The following is a 21,501-nucleotide window of genomic DNA, read 5'->3' as shown; positions in this document are numbered from 1 at the left end:
TGAGCATTGTCCTAAGATTGAGGAGAACAGCTAGCTACATTTAAGAAACAAAACATTCAGAATTTGGACACTAAGGAAGTTTTACGGCTCAATTGTGAAAATATTTAAGTGACCCTAACTTGAAAAAACTAATTATCATCTAGCTATATACTGTAGAGGATAATTTGCTTATCAAAAAATGCTCACATGTTGTGTGCGCTATCATTATTGGGTTTCTCAATCAATATGTGAGTGACTCAAGTCATATAGGCTGGAACACATTGCACCTTTAAATTTTCTATGAAAAACTGATGTATATACATGGTAAAAACTAAGAATTGAATATAGTGTGCTTCAATGGAAATTTGTTTCTGTATTCCTAAAGACGATGTGTTATTATTTATGAACATTTTTCATTAGGGTATATATAATAAAAATGAAATTATTGCACATTTTGGTGTGTTTGTTTCTGATGGTGTTCACCACAACAAAACAAGATGCTGACAACATAGTAATTGATGACAATGTTATGAAGGTTGGTCAAAAAGTTGATGAAGCTTCTGTTACTCCAAGTACAAAAAAGGTATCTTAACTATTTTTAGTGTTACTTCAAAATACTGTTTTAATATTTATTTTATTTAGACAGGCTTAAAATTCTAGGGTTTCGCTGTAAAAACATCTTTTGAGGAAGCCAGATAAGTTATAATAATAACCTCATTAATATATTCTATTCTAACACACAAGTTATTAACTATTATTTTTCATTCTTAAAATCTTGTTTTGACTGTTTTGTAATGTACAGTGTGCAGCAATGTTTTTGCTTTCCAGCATCCCGTTTTGATAGTTAACGATCTACATTGCTTTTTTTTTAACTTTTACGATTCTATTTTGATGCTTTTTAAACGATTTATGGTGATTTATGGTAAGACAAACAAAAGAGTAGTCATTCTTGATTTGTTCATGGCAAGTAAACTCCTTTCACTCATACTTAATTTGTTTAAATGCTTCCCTAGCAAAATCTCAGCATTTTTTTTTATTATTTGTTGTTTTTTTATATGTGTTTGTGTATTTATATCTGGATGGAGCCTCCTTTCTTTTTGACAACTTCTGCCTTTAAACTAGTAAATTGTTAAATTATCGTGCCTGAATAGGCTACCCTTGATTAAAAGAGGATTTACTTAAAAGAGGATTTACGGCAAAGCTTTATAAAATTATTAAACATAAGAAATAAATTAGGATGCATGTATTAGTTTGTCTGTTCCAGGTTTTATAGCTACAATCCATTTGAATTAGTAGCCCTGTTTAATACAGCCAGTCAGGCTTACATAAATTCATTAAATTGAGCAAATTGAGCAAAAAGTGTGTCAGTTGAAGAAAGTAATAGATGTTTTCCCAGCGATAGTGTATATGACACCAATGAATACCTAAACTTAACCTCTGTATAATTGGATTATAGACACAAATCAAATTTAACCGAATGTTTGCAAAGATTATGTGTGTGCAAAGTATGTCACAGCAATATTACTTCTCTTGAGCAAGAACAATTTAGGGACGCGGAACAATGTTTTCCATATACAAGATGTAAAAATAAAGTTTCAATTCAGAAAGTTTAAAGAAAAAATCTTTTTTGGCTTTACATATTCTTATGCAATTAAGTAAACAAAGTTTTAATAGCAATTTCATGGGACGGGAATGACTTAACGCTTAAATATAAAATTATTCCGTATAGTTAAGTGCATGTGCCATTTATATAAAAAATCATCATTAAAAGTTTTATATTGTACGATAGGGTAGTGAGACATGGGCAGTGAAGCAGGAAGATCTTGACCGTCTAGAAAGGAATGATATGAGAATGGTTAGGTGGGTGTGTAACGCCAGTCTGAGAGACAGAAAGAGTTCAGGTGAGCTAAGAAGCAGGCTAAGTATCTGTAGAATTAAAGATGTTATTCAGATAAGAAGATTGAATTGGCTGGGGCACTTGGAAAGAATGGAGGGGATAATTGGGTAAGAAAGTGTCGAGGCTTGATAGTTCCTGGGGCAAGCCCAGAGGCAGACCGAGAAAGACTTGGCAGGAGGTTATAAGGACAGACTTGATACAGAGGAAGTTAAGTTTAGATCTAACACAGTCTAGATCAGATTGGAAGAGGGTCATTAATATACCCCGTCCCACTCATGCTAGCATGGAAAACGGACGTTAACCTGAGAATGACGATGATGCATTTGAAATAACAAAGACTTGATAACAATTTTTTAAGCTCTACAAAGTCAGTTCAACAACATCTTTTCTTGCCTAAGATTGCTTTTAAATAAATCCTTTGTGTTTATTGATTATGTAATAGATATATACAGTTTGAGCCTTTTTTCCAGAAGTTCAATGTCAGCGAGCATCGATTAATCTACACAAAAACACCAGATGGACGTCCGTACGCTGTGTATGACAACATTATACCATCAAAATATCAAGTTCTTGTAAAAAATTATTTAACGTTTGACAACGAGGGTTGGTTATTCAATAATTATGATTCTGATGATGTAAACAAGCAGGTAATTTTTTTAAATTATTTCAAAATTTTAGGAATTTGGCACAAAATTTGATTGCACTTGCATGAAAAAACGTATAATATTTTTTATAACCTTTTGGAGTTTTCTATAACCTCTTAACCTTTTCTGCAAAACAATCTGCATCTGTTTATTACATATCATTGTATGTCTGTCATTCCAGGTTTCAAAATATTTGGTAATAAATAACTTTTGAATTGCTTGTTAGTTTGACATGTGTTGCTTAAGCAAATCTTTGTCAAGCAGGTTTGGTTGCTGTGTTTTCTACTAGGGTGTTCAAAGCAAAAAATGACTGATTCAGGCATGAATGTATTGAAGCATGTTACAACTCTTTAGAGAACTCATGACAATACACCCTGGATAAATGATCGTGATCCGGTAGCATTTAGTAAAACTAAATTATGTAAAAGGTTATTACGGGCTGTTATTGATGTATCAAAAGACGAAGGACCGTATTATCCTTACAGGTGAGTGTGCAATTCATTATTTGTTGTTTATAAGGATAACTAAAATATTTTCCAAAAAAATCTCTATCCTATGTCAAAAAAAAAACAGTGGTAATAATGTAAAAATGTAATATTCTTTGATGAAGAGATAAAAATTGAGATAAAAAGCAGGCTTAGTTGCTGAGATAAATTTGTTTACTTATAATTACTGACCTTTATGTTCTGTATTCAATAGTTACTTTTAGGAAAAAAAACTTCTGTGAGGTTGCATTTAAATTTTATTCAAAATGAAAATGTTAGGCCCACATTTAAGGATTTATAAGTATACAATGCTGTGTGCAATAAAGCTCACATTTTATGTTCAAAACAGTTAAAAAACCATTTTTGTAAACTTGTGAAAAACAAAGTAATGTTTTGCTGCGTCATCTAGATTTTCATTGAGTGGCATTAATTTCCCCATGAATCAATCGTAGTTACCAGCACCATCTAGGTTGGAGAGCAGATTTCAAAACATTCTCAATTTAAGTGAGAAAAGTACGGTTTTTGAACTTTTTATGTAACTGACTCAAGAAATAAATCAGCAAAAATTATAATCACTTTGACTTTTTGAAATACTACCTACTAGGGGACACAAAGTTGATGATTCACATAAAATAACAAAAAATATTTAATTCATTTCTTTCTGGCTAAGTGCATTAGTTAGAGATTTCTAGAATTATAAACACATAGGTAGAAAGTTGAGAAGGTAATAAAGTTAATCTCATTAATTCTTAGAGTTTTTGGCAAAATTATTCGTCGTGGAGATCATACCAGAGTGTCTGCAGATAGCACAGATGAAGGTGAATTTTCTGTGATGATGTTCGTAAACGAGTTTTGGAAGAAAAATTATTATGGGGAGTTATATTTGTGAGTAATTTGTAGCTTAACCTCCTATTAAGATTTCAGATGTTAAGCTATCTTTACATATTTTAACCAGTCAAGAAAATTGTGAGTTGCCTTAAAAAGATAAAACTTGTAAACATTAAGTTACTATATTATTTCTCAAGGTAAAGTCTTTTTAAATCTCTATTTTTCTTTTTGAGATGGGCGGTAATCAAAATGTGAAAAATTAATTAAATGTTTGAAAGTTTTTGAAGTATAAGACATTTCATTTGTTCTAATCTTTTGAAATTGTCAAAACTGGGGCATTATATTTGTAAACCTTGGTTTATCTTTTATGATTGACTGTACTTTAAGAAATTTTACATGTTGTCATGTCAAAATTAAGAAACTTAGTTGAATCGTGCATACGCTGTTTTAAAAATATTTAAATAGCTTTTGTTTTTTCTCTAGCTGCAACTGCAAATTTTTGATATGCATAAATATAGCAAAATAATATAGCAAATTAACTTTGTCGAATTTTGCATTTATATTATTATTTAATTGTTCCATTCTTCTTAAATCATTGAACCTACAAGGGTGTTTTATTAATTCAAAATTCAGAAAAAAATGCTGATGGTGTTGTTTCACAGTCACAAATTTCATTTTCTCATATTTTTACATGTTATGAATCATCATAGCTGCATCTTCAAAGTATCATCCTTTGGCAGTATTACAATGTCTTCTCCATTGTTAGGTCTCGGCAATTTATGGTTTTCATACTTTTTTATCCTTATATACTTCTTATTTTTAGGTATGATAAAAAACGAGAAATTATTGGCGGAGCTACTCATAAAGGTGGAAGAGTTGTAGTATGGGAAAGTACGATATTTCGGCTCAACAGACCACCAGCTGTTTCATTTTTACAAGGACAAGTTATATTTCAAGTTCAATTCTCAAAAGATAAATCAAAAATGGAAGCTAGTTATACCAAACTTCTGCAGTATAGAAAGGTACTTTATTTAGTAACAACTATGTGTATATTGTGTGTAAACTGATGTGCTTCAGAGTATTATACAGAATATCATTTTAACGAAATTTTACATGCAAACAATAAACTTGCTTATTAATGCAAACAATAAAGTACTGTAAAACTTTACCAACTATGATCCTCTATAATATTGCATATTTTACAGTTTGTTACTGTTAAAGAGATATATGGGATATTACCTGTTGGTCTATATATCGTTGCTTCCCCTTTGGTATAGAATGCACCTCCACAATGTTCTATTGTCTAGAGTACTTTAAGAACCAAGAGAATCACAATATTAAACAATAACAGTTACAACTAGAATTCCTCTCAATTTGTATTAGAAGAATAAATTGTAGTGCTTATTTCCATGGTTATAATGTTTTAAAAATGCTTTTTTTCCTTTAAGGACAGGTTTAGGGTTTTAGTTTTAAAGAACATTAAATTTTTGTGAAGAAACATTTATTAAAGACAAAACGATAAAAAAATTACAATTTAACCCATGCATTTTTTGCATACTTTTTCGAACATCTCTTGTGCAAGCATAAGTAAATGCATGCTAAAAACAACTATAGATTGTCGTTTGGAAGCTCAAAATTATTTTATGGCTCAGCCTTTGACTCATCATTGTACCCTTGTTTTCACAGGACCGTGAATATTCATATAAGAACTGGTATCTACCACAATACAAACTTTCTGAAGATGAGCCGTTCACTGCTCCTGATCCTGCAAAACACAAGGTTCTTGAATACACCACCAAAACTGATGGTCGTAAAATTGTTGTGTTTGATGGTTTATTTTCCAAAGACTTATTGGATCACTTGCGTGGTTTTGTTTTAAAATATGGTACTTATTTCTATGATGATTCGATTGACTCGTCTTCAGACAATGTTCAGTGGATTGCAGGATTTCTTCTAAATCCATATATTCAAAGCCCATACTGGAAAATTATCAGAAAGGTAAACGAATATGATATCTCTTATATTGGCATTCCTTAGAAGCATTTAAATCTGAGGTTTTCCATCATGGAAAATATGATGAAGTAATAGTGTACATCAAATCAAAATATTTTTATGGTTATTTTTTGTATTTTTTATAGTAATGTTCGTTGAGAATATTTGTTTCGCTGTTTGCTTTTTTTTGGATTTTCCTGTTAGCTGTCAAAACAAATTGAACAGCATTTTTTTGTTTCACACAATGTCTTATAATATTTGCAGCATATATTTTTGTGAATAGACCATCTCTAAAAAAGAAGAAATCTCATTCAGACAGACAGTCAGATTAAAAACTGGCTATATGTTGACATTTTACCAATTTACTAAATCTGACGCTTCATATTGGAATAAAACTAACTTTCACAATATAAAATTCGAATATTTTACTAAAAAGCTTTTTTTCTGTATTTCGAAAGAAAAGATTCGAAGATACATACTAAAAGGTTTTTGTAATCTTGAATCTTTAGGTTTCATAAAGAACACGTTTTTTAAAATTAGTTTATAAAAACGTTAAGGATGAGATTTTGTCGAAGATTGAGAACATATTTAGAACGTATTCAGCTTAAATTCCTTCATGGGTTATAGGAACAAAATCATGGAAGCCCAGAATCACTAATCAAACAATGTTTTGGAACTCAAATGACGTCGATATCTATTTCTTCTAATCCTTGTAACAGCTATTCGTCATTGTGACTATATTTTCCTATTTTCATAAGAACACAAATGAGGCTATAAATGTGTAAAACATAAGGAGCTAAAATTTGATGTTCTTTTTAAAAAATTGTAGTGCATATGCATAAATTTTCAACATGCATTGTTTTTGACATAAAAGTGAGTTTCACTTTGTTTTGAACCTTATGTGATGCAATTCTTTTTCATGTTATAGCTCGCATCATACGTAACAGGGAATCCGAACATGTTTCCCTATGATGTGTCGATTAACCTTATACGCAGCTCTGATCACACACGTATCCATGGTGATGTTGGTTACTATGGGGAGGAGGAATTCACAGTTTTGGTGTATCTAAATCCTGAATGGACAAAAAATAATTATGGAGAAACGACGTTTTTTGAGAAGAACAGCGATGACACGGAAATCGTTGCTCAAGTAAGACCTCGTTATGGACGAACTGTGATATTTGATGGTATGCATTTTACTTAGTTATGCACTTAAATAAATACAGATTTATTTAAGAATCTGTGTATTCTCAGTGAAATATAATTTGCTATATGTTTTGAAAGCAACATAATTTTATCAGCGATATAGAATCAGGTGTGCAAAAGCGAATTTAACGAGGTATCTTTTTTCAGTCTGGGATGTTGAATAATAAACAGCTATGTTTGGTTACATCCTTTATGCTTTTGTGTTGTTGATGTATTAGAGAACCTTGCAAACAGTTACTCAATGGATATTTTTAAAGTAATATATCATATTTGCGAAATTGATCAGAACTGAGTTGAAGGGTTTTTTTAATTTTTTTTTACGACGAAACGTTTTAAATGCAAGTTATAAAATCAAATTATTGTCGTCTGTATGAAGATTGATATTTATTTAGGAAATATTCCTCATTCTGCAAGACCACCAAGCTTCAACTATTCAGGAGCTCGTCTCACTTTCGTGACAAAGCTTCACAAGAATGAATACACTGGCCGGAAGAAAAACTTTCAGGAGGAAATGAGACATTACATGGCAGCAGTGCACGGTTTGAGTTATCTAGATGAATTAAAAGGGCGAAGAGGCGAAATCATTGCGAGAAAACAGTTGGATGAAAAAAAGAAAATGATGGAAGCATCGACTTACCGTATGCTTTTTATTGCGTTATAATTTTTTTTGTGGGGGGGGGGGGGGGGGGTTGCCTTGTTTTATTTGTTGATGTCCTTAATAAATGATCTATTGTCATAAAAGAAGATTTAAAAGTTGAGAAATTTTAAGAAGATAATAGTTCTCCGACTTTATCCAGAATTTATGAGTCTAGTGAGACGGTCACTGTACTAGTTTAGTGTAGCAATACGGAAATTTCAATAACTGTTGAGTGTTGTGGGGAAACTACGTTCTTGAAAAAGTTACAGAAACAGCGACTAACATTTATTTATTTACTTTATTTATTTATTTGACGAATATTTGTGTACAGGATCGACACATTAGAAAATAAAAAAATTCTGTTATCATTAGGTGTCCTGTAATTGGTATAATTGGTATTTATTTTTAGCTGTACTTTTAGTGATCTAAATGTGATGTTGTTGTTGAGTTTCAATGAGTACGTTAATAAAAAAAGTAGAAATGAAACTATTTTGAGTATATATTAGGTTTTATGTCCAACTTAAATGTTTCTTTAACAAACTTAAGCTCTATTTTGGTGTGAAAAAAGTCATGAAATTCTTTTTTTCAATTTATTTCCTATACCTACGTCTTTTTACGGCTTAAACGACTAGTTTATAACAATACATACGACTAATACATACGACTAGTTTTTAACAATACATACGACTAATACATACGACTATTTTTTAACAATACATACGACTAGTTAATAACAATACATGCGACTAGTTAATAACAATACGTACAAGTATTTAATAATACATACATACGACTAGTTAGTAACAATACATACGACTAGTTAATAACAATACATACGACTAGTTAATAACAAATCATACGACTAGTTAATAACAATACATACGACTAGTTAGTAACAATACATACTACTAGTTAGTAACAATGCATACGAATAGTTAATAACAAAGCATACGACTAGCTAGTAACAATACATACGACTAGTTAATAACAATACACACGACTAGTTAGTAACAATACATACGACTAGTTAATAACAATACTTACAACTAGTTATTAATACTACATACGACTAGTTGATAATAATGCAAGTGCATTTTTTTACATTGCGTTAAAAATTGGCTTTCTTTAAAATATTCATACTACAAGGTGGTTGTGTTTTTTTTATTTGTGGTGGAAAAGGTTACCTGCTCCTAATGCTATGAAGGTTTACTTTAAAGGTGCTTCTCAACTTCCAAAGTTGTCATAATATCAATGTCAAGAGAAAAAAAACTAAAGCAGGCATGCTTAAATAGTAAACATTGGGAGATGCAGTCAGGAACAGTTACACGTAATTTTAAATTCTAGATAGTATATAATATGCAAATCTGCTGTAGAAATTTCTGCTGGAGAAGCTGTTTTAGTTCGATATTTAAACAGAATTGTCAATTTGCAGGTGAAATTTTGTCGTGACATGTAATCACGAATAGTTGTGGCACGGTAAATATCTTGAGCGTAGCTTTCACACCGTTTCATAAGTCTTGAGTTTTTAGGCGCACCTCTTACTTATCAGCTAATAAAGTTTGCGTGTTCTGTTAAAATTATGTTTAATTATGTTTAAAATTTTTCTATTGATTTTTAGATCCTGAGACTGAAGTGGGAGGTACATAAAATTATTTATTTCAAATGTGTGTTTAAGCTCTGACAGGTTCAAGCGCTCGCATGTTCAAGCGTTTGCAGGTTCAGGCGTTCGCGTGGTTAAGCGTTCGCAGGTTCAAGCGCTCGCAGGTTCAAACGCTCGCAGGTTAAAGTATTCGCAGGCTCAAGCATTCGCAGGTTCAAGCGTTCACAGATTCTATTCAAGACGCAGGTTTAAGCGTTCGCTAGTTCAAGAATTCGCAGGTTCAATTCAAGAATTCGCAGGTTCAATTCAAGATGCAGGTTCAAATCATTACATGATTAATTTGCCGTACACATATAAATTCGTTAAAAGTTGCAGAAAGATGTCTTGAGATATGTTTTTTTATACACAGGTTTAAATAACCTACACTGCGTCAGTCGTATTTACTGCTTACTATTACTACGCTTTTTTAGACGACAGTGATGGCGTAGAAGAAAAAGAGAACGAAGAAGAAGAAGATGAAGACGAGAAAGGTAAAGAGAATGAATTAAATCTTCTTTTCCCAAATATTTTCAGATAAACAAGAAAACATGTGCGGTTTAAACACTCAAACCACACAGGGGACAACCTTGATTCCCGGACCTTTTTCCCTAGGTTTTGCACGTGGGAAATAACTTTCATCAAAATTGTATTGAAAAAGCTAATCATCTTTTACACAAAACGCCACTTCGCCGTGTTCTATCGGGTTGCCTGAAAGATGTGGCTTCAATTGAAATAATTTGTACTGCATGAATCCAACAATGCCTAGGGGTAAACGGTATAGCGGTGTAATATTAGCAATTTTTGATAAAATAATGTTTTGAGGCTGTTTTATTATTGCTCATCCGCGATTATAGTCGTGATATTTTTAGGCCACACGCTAATTTACCTTAATGGTAATAATTTTATCCGTTAAAAATAATTCAAGGCACCATTCGCGAAAATTTACTACTTGCAAAGAACTCTCAATAATTCGTGAGCTTTAACCACGGAGTAAAAATAGCGCAATTTTATTCATAGAGGAGTAGAAATCAAACGCTGACTTTAAGTCAGCATTTGATCTAAAGTGAATTTGGTGAATGTTTTCCAAAAACATTTGATATATAACCTTTTTTCCCTAATTCGCAAGAATTAATACCCAAAAGCAATTATACGCGAAAATTAATATGCGTAAAATTTATATGCGTAAAATTTAATTTTCTCCGACTCGCACACATACCTACTCGCAATTATTAGTACCGCTGATACCCGACGGTAGATTCCATGACCAGGTTTGAGTTGCATTAATACTTTGCATAATAATACACATTAATTAATAATACATCATTAATTGGTCACAAATATTAGTTTCCAACGATGTCGTCTGTTCCACGATACAAAGTCACAAAAAAATCTCCCAAAATTAATTTTTAAAGAAGTTTTTTTGCTTTTTATTCCAATATCTAAAAGTTAGCTAGCTACTCATTATCTATCTATACCATCACTTTTAGCTAGGCTAGCCATATAATACTATTGCAGGTAGCTAAAAGCTAAACATCATGTGTGGGAAAGGATAACCAACGACAAATTGTGTTAGTTACGTGTGTAGCCTTATAAATGTATAAAAATTATAGTACCTCATTACCTCTGCTGGTTTCCACACATGTTAGCTATAGCTAGCTAGCTAACTGAAAACTTTAAAATACATGCATTCGAGATTTTTGTGTTGCCAACAAAATAACTAAAGGGCCCAGCTAACTTCGAAATAAGAAGCGACAAAATTGTAATAAATTTTTCATTTATATCTTTATTGGTAAGTTTTGAAGTGACGCCAATATAGGCGCGCTTTCTAACAAAATGCACACAACGGCGCAGCATTTACCAACTTGAAAAGGTGTGAGTGGATTATTACGTAAACAAATCGTATCTCATTGCCAGATGTTTTTCTTTACATTTCATTGTGCTTAAACGTTTTAATTCAACCCATTTTAATGTCAGAAAAAAATCTGTTTTTTCTCCATCTTATTTTTTATTTTCTCTAAAACTTTTATCTTGCTAATAATGGTTTGGTTATTATTATAAACCTTTTTAAAGGGGAATCTTAATCAGTGATCTGAAACGAACATGATGATAGTTTACAAACTAACTCTATGGAATTATTTTTTTTTTCTTCTTGCACACGTAACTTCATTGTCTCTGGTGGCATTTGCAATAACCCAATCCCAATGCTGCAGTTTAACTGGAGTTCTTGGAGTTTAAAATTAAAAATAAATAAAATAATACACAATTTTGTCAATCCCCTGACACTTCGTGAGAGTGAGTTTTTATCAAAATTACGGTACAACGTTTACCGATGCTGTTGTCCAACTGAAAACTTCATTCAATTTTATTTTCATTCCTTTTCTTAGAACCGTTGAGAGAGCCGCTTAAAATGACAAAAGAGGAGTTGAAGCAGATCCAAAGAGAACAAGAGAATTTGCCGTTTGTAGAAGACAGAGAAGGACTGGACGAAGAAAGTTTAGAATTTGTTACTCCACTCGATGACGTCACTGAGAGTACTGAGGACGCAGTGGAAAAAATCATTACAGCCCATTCGAAAATGAGAACTCGGTATAGTAAATTGATGCAGGAATATGATGAGAAAATCACCGCGTTGATGTGAGATTTGTAATGCGCAATGTAAGCGAAATAGAAAGAAATTTTTTTTAGAAATTAAGTCGAAATTGAAAAGTTTTATTCTGCAATCGTTAATGTTGGGACAAATGTATCCCTTAACATTTCGTAGACTCCTTTCTCTGTCTCAATGTTCAAATACTGTTACAGAGCCCCCTGGGGTTTTCTAAATTGAGAAATGAAGATGGGGAGGGGTGGTTGATCTTTAATTGTTCCGATATATTCTGCACACGAAATGATGCAATGTTGTAGCTAAAAAAAGATTATTGATTATTTTTCTACGATTTTTAAACTTTATTTGTTTATGCATTTGTCTCGCTTTTTATATCTTTGTTTAATTTCTGTGTAGTTATATAGGTCCGTGTCTACGCTCGATTACTTTCGCATTATTAACACAGAGAATTGTTTTCTGACATGGTCGCCAAAGGGGCTTAAACAGGCTTTAAAACCTGATGAAGGAATTGTAAGACTAGATAGCATACCTTTTCCGAAATGGGCTGGAAAAATGCTTTCATAACTTCACCTTTGTAGCTTTGGTTTGCATGCATATTTTTTTTCTCTTATGAAAAAAGATATTTAACCCATATTAAAAGGCTAGCCCTTTTTTGGAGAAGAGTTAGGAAACAATACGCAACCTTTAAAGCTGAAAGAAAGTATACCTGACTGGTTTCTTTCTCGCAAACCTGTTTGCCACACTGTGAATTATTATAATGTAAGAGGTGTTGCTTTCGTGAAAAAATTAATTACTTCGTTTTGTTCTTTTGTATATAACTTTACTTTTTTAAATACACGTGCTCCAGTAAGTTGTGTATAACTTTCTCTTCTAAATTTCCAGGCGTGTTTTTCTACTAAAACTGTATGAAATTCGTGTGACATTACCACTAAGGCTGAAGGGTGTTCAGGGTTAGTGCTTGTGTTTATGCGAGACATCGTTTTCAGCACAGTAATGCCACGTTCTAATTCTTGACCGTTAATTTCTTTTTTATTCGCATAACGCTTTCTAAATTTTGTTTTTTAAGTATCTTTCGAATATTGCAGTTTTCTTTTTAATTCCCTGCTGTATGACTGTGTGTTATTTTTTCTTCCCTTTTTGTATGTAACAAATTTTGATAAAAAAAATGATTGATGTTTTACAAGTGATGTTAGAGCTGATGTTTTATGAATTTTTTTTCTAGAGTATTGGAATCTGAATATTTTTTATAGCTATTTATAGTTCCTGGTATTTAAAAATATTTTTAAAATACATGGTATACACGTGATCAATATATTTTCCTGAACTTTTTTGGTTTACATCTTTTATATTTTGTGTTTTTAGTTTAAATTAGTTGTATTTACCTTGGATTGTTTTTTTTATTATTTAAGACGAAATTATAAATCCGTTTGTTGAATCTCTAAAACATTTTTACTCCACATTCCTAAACCTATTCAGCCATACCTTGTTGATAGCAGTACCAATAGAAATTGAAGAGGCTACCCTGGAATAATAATAATAATAATGCATTTTCTCAATAAAAAACTATTTTTCGCTCAGCCTCTTTATTTGCTTAATTTATCACCTGCTTTTTGGTTCCGTTTTGTTTTACCTCGACTGAATGTTCAGTGTAACCTTATCCTCCTAGAAATAACATATTCAAACAAAAGAAACATGAAAATTATGTGGAAATGAGAAAATTTATGAATGAGAGTTGCATATTATAATTTACCTGAATGAAAATGAGATTTCCTGACTACTACACAATGCAGTATAATGCTGGCCGATGACAGGGGTATATTGTACACAATTACCATAGTTCAAGTTACAGTTAAAGTTCCCACCACCGGACATCTTTTTTTATGTTACTTTAAGGGCAGAAACTTTCGCGGACATTAACTTTCCCGTGTCAAAAAAAAAAAAAAAACGCGACAAAACTTTAGCGTTTGGCGATTTTTGAAACAAATTTCGCGGGAAAAACTTTCTTTTCAAATTCAAAATAAGGTTCATATTCGCCTGAAAATACTTTTGCGAGTTGGCAAAATCCAAGAAAAAAATTATTCGTTAAATCACATCTAAGGTCTTTACCGTAATCAAAAATGTATAAAATATACAAGTTTAGGCTAAGTAAATTTAATCATCTGCCTCTTCCCATTCTGAGCCAGTATCGTCATCACTTTCTTGAATCTAGCTTCCACATAACGCTTCAAATGCCTCCACTGTGACATCACAAATTTCTAAGAGACGGCTATCATCAGATTGCTCAACATCATTACTCAGCATCGGATCAATATCTTGGAAAGGATCAATCGATGGCATTTTGCTTGAACTGAGTTCTAAGGCATCAAAAATACCAGCACTTTTCCATCCACTATCGATAATTTCTTTCCCTTTCGGCGTGCTCATTTGGTTGTAGAATTCCACAATCCAACCGGCGTGAACAGGTTTAAGTTTGAACAACTGTAACCCTACTTGAACGTCATCAATCTCAACACCATTATCTAGCTGCCCTTTCACTTGGTCTGAGTACCATTCGTTAAATTTACGTTTGAGAAATCGTTTGCAGAAACCATTGACCGTCAGATCAAGTGGCTGGTAGAACTTTGTCATATTAGCAGGGACATTGACGATACATATGTTTACTTCTTTAAAAGCGTCGAGTACAGCTGCCGTCTTTTGACCAGTAAAGACGTCCATGATGACGAGTGCTTTCTGATCCGTAGAGCATTTCAGGATCTGTCTTTGTTTGACTACATAAGGCTTGATGACTTCTTTCAAGAACTTAACGATTCATCCGTGTTTGAAAAATGTTTGGGATTTGTGCTGAGGCTGAAATCTTTTGGAAATTCAAACATCGGTAAACTTTTCGTTGTCTTGCCACCATAAATAAGGTGAATAGGAAGAAAGTTTCCATCAAACGAAATGGTAAATGTTCCAGTTATTGAACGCTTATCCACACTTCCTTCAATCGTCACAGAGTGAACTCCCTTTGCTGCCATTGTTTTATTACCTACTGGAACGTACTTTAACGGAGTTTGATCGATATTTAAAAATAAAACAGATGGTATGTTGTACTGTTCTACTTTTGATACAACGTCATGGAGATATAGCAACTCTATCTCTTTTCGAGCCCCATCAGGTATGTTCGACTTTCACGATGTTTTTCTCCGCTTGACAAAATTTATTCGGGAAAACAGGCTTTTTGCCCAACGCGATGAGTCGATGTCAACTTGACCGACAGCATGAGGATACTTACTCATCAGAGCTTTGGCTGTTGCATTTGCTACTGTTGTATTGACTACTCCACCTCTGTTCTTCTGTTCTCTGACTTTGCAAGCTTTGTTGAGAAATTTCATATTCTTGATTGTTTGCCTCTTTTCGCCTCTTAGCTGCATCTTTCTTAAAAACGACATGATGATGGATATTGACAGAGCTCTCTATCAAACACCCTGTAAGTTTGTTTACATAATCCCAGAACTTGTTTTTGAAAGCTCTCTACTCATATCTCCTCCATCGCAGATTAAAATCAAAACATTCCCGTCTGATGCAATCAAAAATAATTATTGTACAATGGAGTGTTTTTTTTTCTTTTTTCGCGACTAATCGAATGTTTTTATTTCGAATCATTCAATCAAATTTTCTTTAGAAATGAATAAAATTAAAAAAAAATCGAACTTATATCCAAAAACAACAGTTTTTTATTGTTTTGAACATAACATCTTTTATCACTGTTACTACAAATCTTTTCATCAATATGGAAAAACATACATTTACTGCCGCTGTAAGAGGATATCATTACTATCGAAGATTTTAGCAACCAAAAGAGAACGAAAAACTTATTTGTCTTCACGAGCCTGGAAACGCCTTCGATAGATTTGCTATAAAGACAGTGAGCGAAAATGAAGAAACTGTTGGACACTTGCCAAAAGAGATTTCAAAAACAACAAAGTATTTCTTAGATCGAGGTACGTCTATGTATTGTACGCTTTCTTCAGAACATTATCGCCGTTCTCCCTTAGTACAAGGAGGACTTGAAATAGAATGTCAAGCTGTGATCGAAACACCAGCCACCATTCTTCAAGCGAAATTAACATCACGTTATTTAGATCTAGTTAAAGATCTCTACACGGAACCAACAGAAGACATAGCGGTTGGAAATCTGTTCAATTTCGTCATGACGTTGCCGCCTACAGTCGTTACACCGCAAGCCCCCGGCAAAAGGAAGAAAAAGTCTGCATCCACAAGCACTGTTTCAAATAATCGGGACATCCGAGAAATGCTCGCAGCTCCAAAGAAGAAAAAAACACCAAGTGTTATTGTAGTTGACGATGATTAAAGTAGAAATAAATCATTACTTTTAAAAACTGCTCCGTTTTTATGATTTTTTTATGGTGAAAAAACTTTCGCGTTTTGAAAAATATCCATGATTTCGCGTGAAAAAACTTTTGCGTTTTGATGATTTAGAATTTCCAAAGGCATAAACTTTCGCGAAAATGATCAAAAAACGCGAAAAACGCGAAAGTTAATGCCCGCGAAAGTTTCTGCCTCTAAAGTAGTTAATCGTGTTATGTCAGGGAAAGAACAACTTTTAAACGTTTTGTCGACTTTTATTCGCACCTGGTTTTTATTTGAAGCCTATTTTTCTTCAAAACTGTGTCTTATGATGCCTATAACCAACCTCGTATCTAGGGTTGTTAGTTGTTTTTTAAACAGCTGAACTTCAACCTCGTTTCCAAGGCATGTTGCCTTGTTGATGAACAACACCCTGGGGACGAGGTTGAGCTGAACTCGTGTAAGTCAAATCATTTTTGGGATTTGTTCGGATTATAAAAGTTTAAGTTTTATCAGCCAAATTTTGAAAAAAAATATACGCAAAGGGTGTTGGTTTTTCACGGTTTTAACAAGCTACCTGGTATTTTTGTAAGAATTATTTATATAGCAATAAACTTTACGTAGAATTACTCTATTAGAAAAAAGTCAGTAATAGAACATTGCTTCGTCCCGTTAAATCTTTTTTTGAATACGTAAAAACATTTGAATCTGAGGAACCAAATTGAGAGAAAATTATACTATTACAATATTCGAATTAGATGAGGAAAAAATACGATCAGGGGAACCTAAAGAATCCGTTCGATTTGTATGATTTTTCGAATTATGGGGGTTTTCTAATTACGTGAGTTCAACTGTATTTCAGTCTTAAAAACAAAAAAATTCTATAAAAATCCATGGGAACAAGGTTGGCTTCTTGCTGTTTACTAAAAAGAACCATGTTCACATGTTGCAGATAGAGGTATACTTTCGTGCGGGATAGTGTGTTTGTCCACACGAAACCGAACTTATCCGATATGCGAAACGCAATTATTTTGTTCCAATGTAAAAAGTGAAATGATTTTGCTCCGAAACGGTAACGGTATCACGTGAACAAAAGCATCTACTCGATGTGTCTAAAACAGTCTTAGTTTTGTTTATGTTTTTTATGTGTAAAGTCTTTGTTTATGTATCTGTTTTAATGTCTATGAGTGTATTGAGTCTTTATGTGTATAAAGGTTTCTGATATCTATTATATCTAGTGGTGTTCCTTAGGAACTATTATGCATTGAGGCATGGATGATGTCATTACCATTATTCTTTACATAATGGTAATGGCCTTAGGCATATCTTAAAGGACATATATTTATTATTAGATACTTTGTATTATATTATTTACTAGTCGTTAGCCCGTGGATTTTTCCACGGACTCGCCCGGCCTTTTTTTACTGCATTGCGTGCGTCTCGCTACCTGCGCAGCTAAGCTACCATTTTGCGTGACAGACAGACGGACGGACAGACGTATACGGGTATTATAATATAGACTATTCGTTTAACCCGTGGAACAACCCACGGAAATTAGCCGACGTAATTATTTCGCGCACCTGTTTGTCTGTGGTAGCCATGGTTCCTGGAAATATACACTTATAGACACGGAAGCAGTGTAAACTACACCTTTTTTTATATAGTATAGATTATCGGAAGTAGTGTTACGCCGCTTTCTCGAAAAATTCATATATTTAACAATAACTGACGCATTTTCACGACCTGATTGAGGTTAAAAAAGAGGCCTTTCTTGCAAATAGCTTTTAAAAAACCAAATTTGACATTTTCTTACACTTTTTGTTCAGTTAAAAACATAATAAGTTTCGGCAAAAAAATTAAGCACATCCAGCTTTATTGTTTCAAAAAAAAAAAAAAATGGTTGAAGATGAAACAAAATTTTACAAAATAATATTCAAATTCATGTTTAGAAGAAACAAAAAATCACTTACTAAATTCTTCTAAAATTTATTGTTCTCCTATTATCAAAAACTTTTTTTTTTTGTTAATTTCCTTTCAAAGGCACGAATAAATAAAGCTTCATTAATGAAATAGAAAACGTAATGTTAATTGTCCGCAACTTTGTTTTTCCGTGTAGTTATTTATAACAAATAAACTGCATCGAAGGAACAATAAAAGTTAATTAACCATGAATTTTGTATAAAAAACTTATTAAATTAAAGTTTTGGACTACGCAAAAGACAAAATAGGAATGAAACTTTAAAATAGCGCAGCGAAAAGATCAGAGAGCTGCGCGCAATTTCGTGCGTGGTTAACACAAGTCGCTTTTGACGCACGAACAGACAGACGGAATACGGCTATTATTATTGAGACTAGTCGTTAACCCGTAGAAAAATCCACGGGGTCGCCCGTCGCGTTCGCTCGTCCTTTAAATTTACCCGTCGCAACAAAGTGGATAAAAGTATATCGCATTTGATATTCGTGCGCATTTTAAAAATTTCGTGTTTCCGTTACAGGACGCCGCTTTCGCGGACACACAGACAGACAACGGCTATTTTTAAAGAGATAGCCGGGAAACCTGGCGTTGAAACGCCGGGGTAAGCCACAGGTCAAGGTGTGATCCGGTGTTAAACACTCTGTGGAGCGCTTAATAAGTGCCGTGAACTGTGCAGCGCTTTAGTACAGGTATACAGTATGTCGTAAATTAAGTGAAGCGCATACACCATTATAGTGTTGCGACTGTCACATATTTTTCAAAAAATAACTTTCCCGCAACAAAAGCTGAAATAAAAACAGAGTTTACAAACCGTTTTTACTCCATCATAACAAAAACATCGGTCAATATTATTTTATTTTGCAGAATAAGTTTCGGCGTAAATTCAAAATTATTTGTGCAACCAGGTTGAACGCCTAGTACAGGCAAACAGCTTTGAACACATCGATGGAACAATTAATAGTAGTCGTAAACTGTTGCACACGATCAGGTAAAGCGCTTTAGTACTGGTATATAGTATGTCGTAAATCAAGTAAAGCGCATACACCATTATAGTGTTGCAACTATTTTTTCAAAAAATAACTTTCCCGCAACGTTAGATGAAATAAAAACAGAGTAAAAACCGTTGTTACCCCGTCATAGCAACAACAGTCGGTCAATTATTCCTGTGAAATTAAAAAGATTAATTGTGACACCGGGCTGACCGCTTAGTGCAGGCGTATTGGGATAATACCCTGTTGAAAAAACTTTATCGCAGAATCTGTTTAAATAAAAACAAACAGGAAACAGCTCACTGTTAAAACCGGGCCGAGCACTTAGTCCGGGTAAACCGTGTTGCACAACCGTACCGGCATGATTACCGAGGAAAATTTAGTGTTTCCGTTACGGGACACGGCTTTCGCGGACACACAGGCAGACAGACGACGGCTATTATTAAAGAGACTATTCGTTAGCCCGTGGAAAAATCCACGGGGTCGCCCGTCCTTTAAATTAACCCGTTGCAACAAAGTGGACAGAAATATATCGCATTTGGTATTGATGCGCATTTTAAAAAGTTCGTGTTTCCGTTACAGGACGCCGCTTTCGCGGACACACAGACAGACAACGGCTATTTTTAAAGAGATAGCCGGGAAACCTGGCGTTGAAACGCCGGGGTAAGCCACAGGTCAAGGTGTGATCCGGTGTTAAACACTCTGTGGAGCGCTTAATAAGTGCCGTGAACTGTGCAGCGCTTTAGTACAGGTATACAGTATGTCGTAAATTAAGTGAAGCGCATACACCATTATAGTGTTGCGACTGTCACATATTTTTCAAAAAATAACTTTCCCGCAACAAAAGCTGAAATAAAAACAGAGTTTACAAACCATTTTTACTCCATCATAACAAAAACATCGGTCAATATTATTTTATTTTGCAGAATAAGTTTCGGCGTAAATTCAAAATTATTTGTGCAACCAGGTTGAACGCCTAGTACAGGCAAACAGCTTTGAACACATCGATGGAATAATTAATAGTAGTCGTAAACTGTTGCACACGATCAGGTAAAGCGCTTTAGTACTGGTATACAGTATGTCGTAAATCAAGTAAAGCGCATACACCATTATAGTGTTGGAACTATTTTTTCAAAAAATAACTTTCCCGCAACGTTAGATGAAATAAAAACAGAGTAAAAACCGTTGTTACCCCGTCATAGCAACAACAGTCGGTCAATTATTCCTGTGAAATTAAAAAGATTAATTGTGACACCGGGCTGACCGCTTAGTGCAGGCGTATTGGGATAATACCCTGTTGAAAAAACTTTATCGCAGAATCTGTTTAAATAAAAACAAACAGGAAACAGTCCACTGTTAAAACCGGGCCGAGCAGTTAGTCCGGGTAAACCGTGTTGCACAACCGTACCGGCATGATTACCGAGGAAAATTTAGTGTTTCCGTTACGGGACACGGCTTTCGCGGACACACAGGCAGACAGACGACGGCTATTATTAAAGAGACTAGTCGTTAGCCCGTGGAAAAATCCACGGGGTCGCCCGTCCTTTAAATTAACCCGTTGCAACAAAGTGGACAGAAATATATCGCATTTGGTATTGATGCGCATTTTAAAAAGTTCGTGTTTCCGTTACGGGACACGGCTTTCGCGGACACATAGACAGACAGACGACGGCTATTATTAAAGAGACTAGTCGTTAACCCGTGGAAAAAACCACGGGGTCGCCCGTCGCGTTCGCTCGTCCTTTAAATTTACCCGTCGCAACAAAGTGGATAAAAATATATCACATTTGGTATTGATGCGCATTTTAAAAATTTCTTGTTTCCGTTACGGGTCACGGCTTTCGCGGACACACAGACAGACAGACGACGGCTATTATTAAAGAGATGAAAGTGCCATTTTGTTGCATTTTCTAGTCACACTTAGGCTATAGTTTGTTTCTTGGTCAGCCATTTTGGGTTGATCAAATTTAGTTGTGGTTTGTGTGACCAGCCCTTTGTTGTTTTCTTTGTGTGCGTGTTCCCACCCTGTTGCTTTTTTGTTTGTTTTTCCTATTGCTTTATTGATTCTTTATATTGGTTAGTTTGTGTATAATTATTTTAGCCGTTGAAAACCTTTGTTTGGAAAAGATACTAGTTATGCTAAATTGTGTCATTTACTTTGACACCAACAGTATCAGGTGCCTGACTTTTTAAGCCAGTTCTTTTGGTTTGCCTTTACAAATTATATTACAGATATATATAATATATTATGGATGGTTACACCATGGAATAATATCGT

General features: G+C 33.8%; 1 protein-coding gene across 1 annotated transcript; it reads left to right on the top strand.

Annotated features, from left to right (window-relative positions):
* The first annotated feature begins 339 nt into the window (after positions 1–339).
* On the top strand, positions 340–13,344 carry LOC130641105 (uncharacterized). The gene is made up of 11 exons (XM_057447769.1): positions 340–562; positions 2,347–2,523; positions 2,875–3,005; positions 3,759–3,890; positions 4,657–4,855; positions 5,520–5,831; positions 6,754–7,012; positions 7,424–7,669; positions 9,287–9,307; positions 9,739–9,798; positions 11,692–13,344. Exons 1-11 carry the CDS (start codon positions 416–418, stop codon positions 11,943–11,945), a joined length of 1,938 nt encoding a protein of 645 aa, XP_057303752.1. The 5' UTR covers positions 340–415; the 3' UTR covers positions 11,946–13,344.
* The last annotated feature ends 8,157 nt before the right edge of the window (positions 13,345–21,501 follow it).

Source organism: Hydractinia symbiolongicarpus, chromosome 4 (assembly GCF_029227915.1).
Source record: "Hydractinia symbiolongicarpus strain clone_291-10 chromosome 4, HSymV2.1, whole genome shotgun sequence".
Lineage (NCBI taxonomy): Eukaryota > Metazoa > Cnidaria > Hydrozoa > Anthoathecata > Hydractiniidae > Hydractinia > Hydractinia symbiolongicarpus.
Note: the sequence above shows the minus strand (reverse complement) of the source record. Positions and strands in the feature narration are given on the sequence as shown.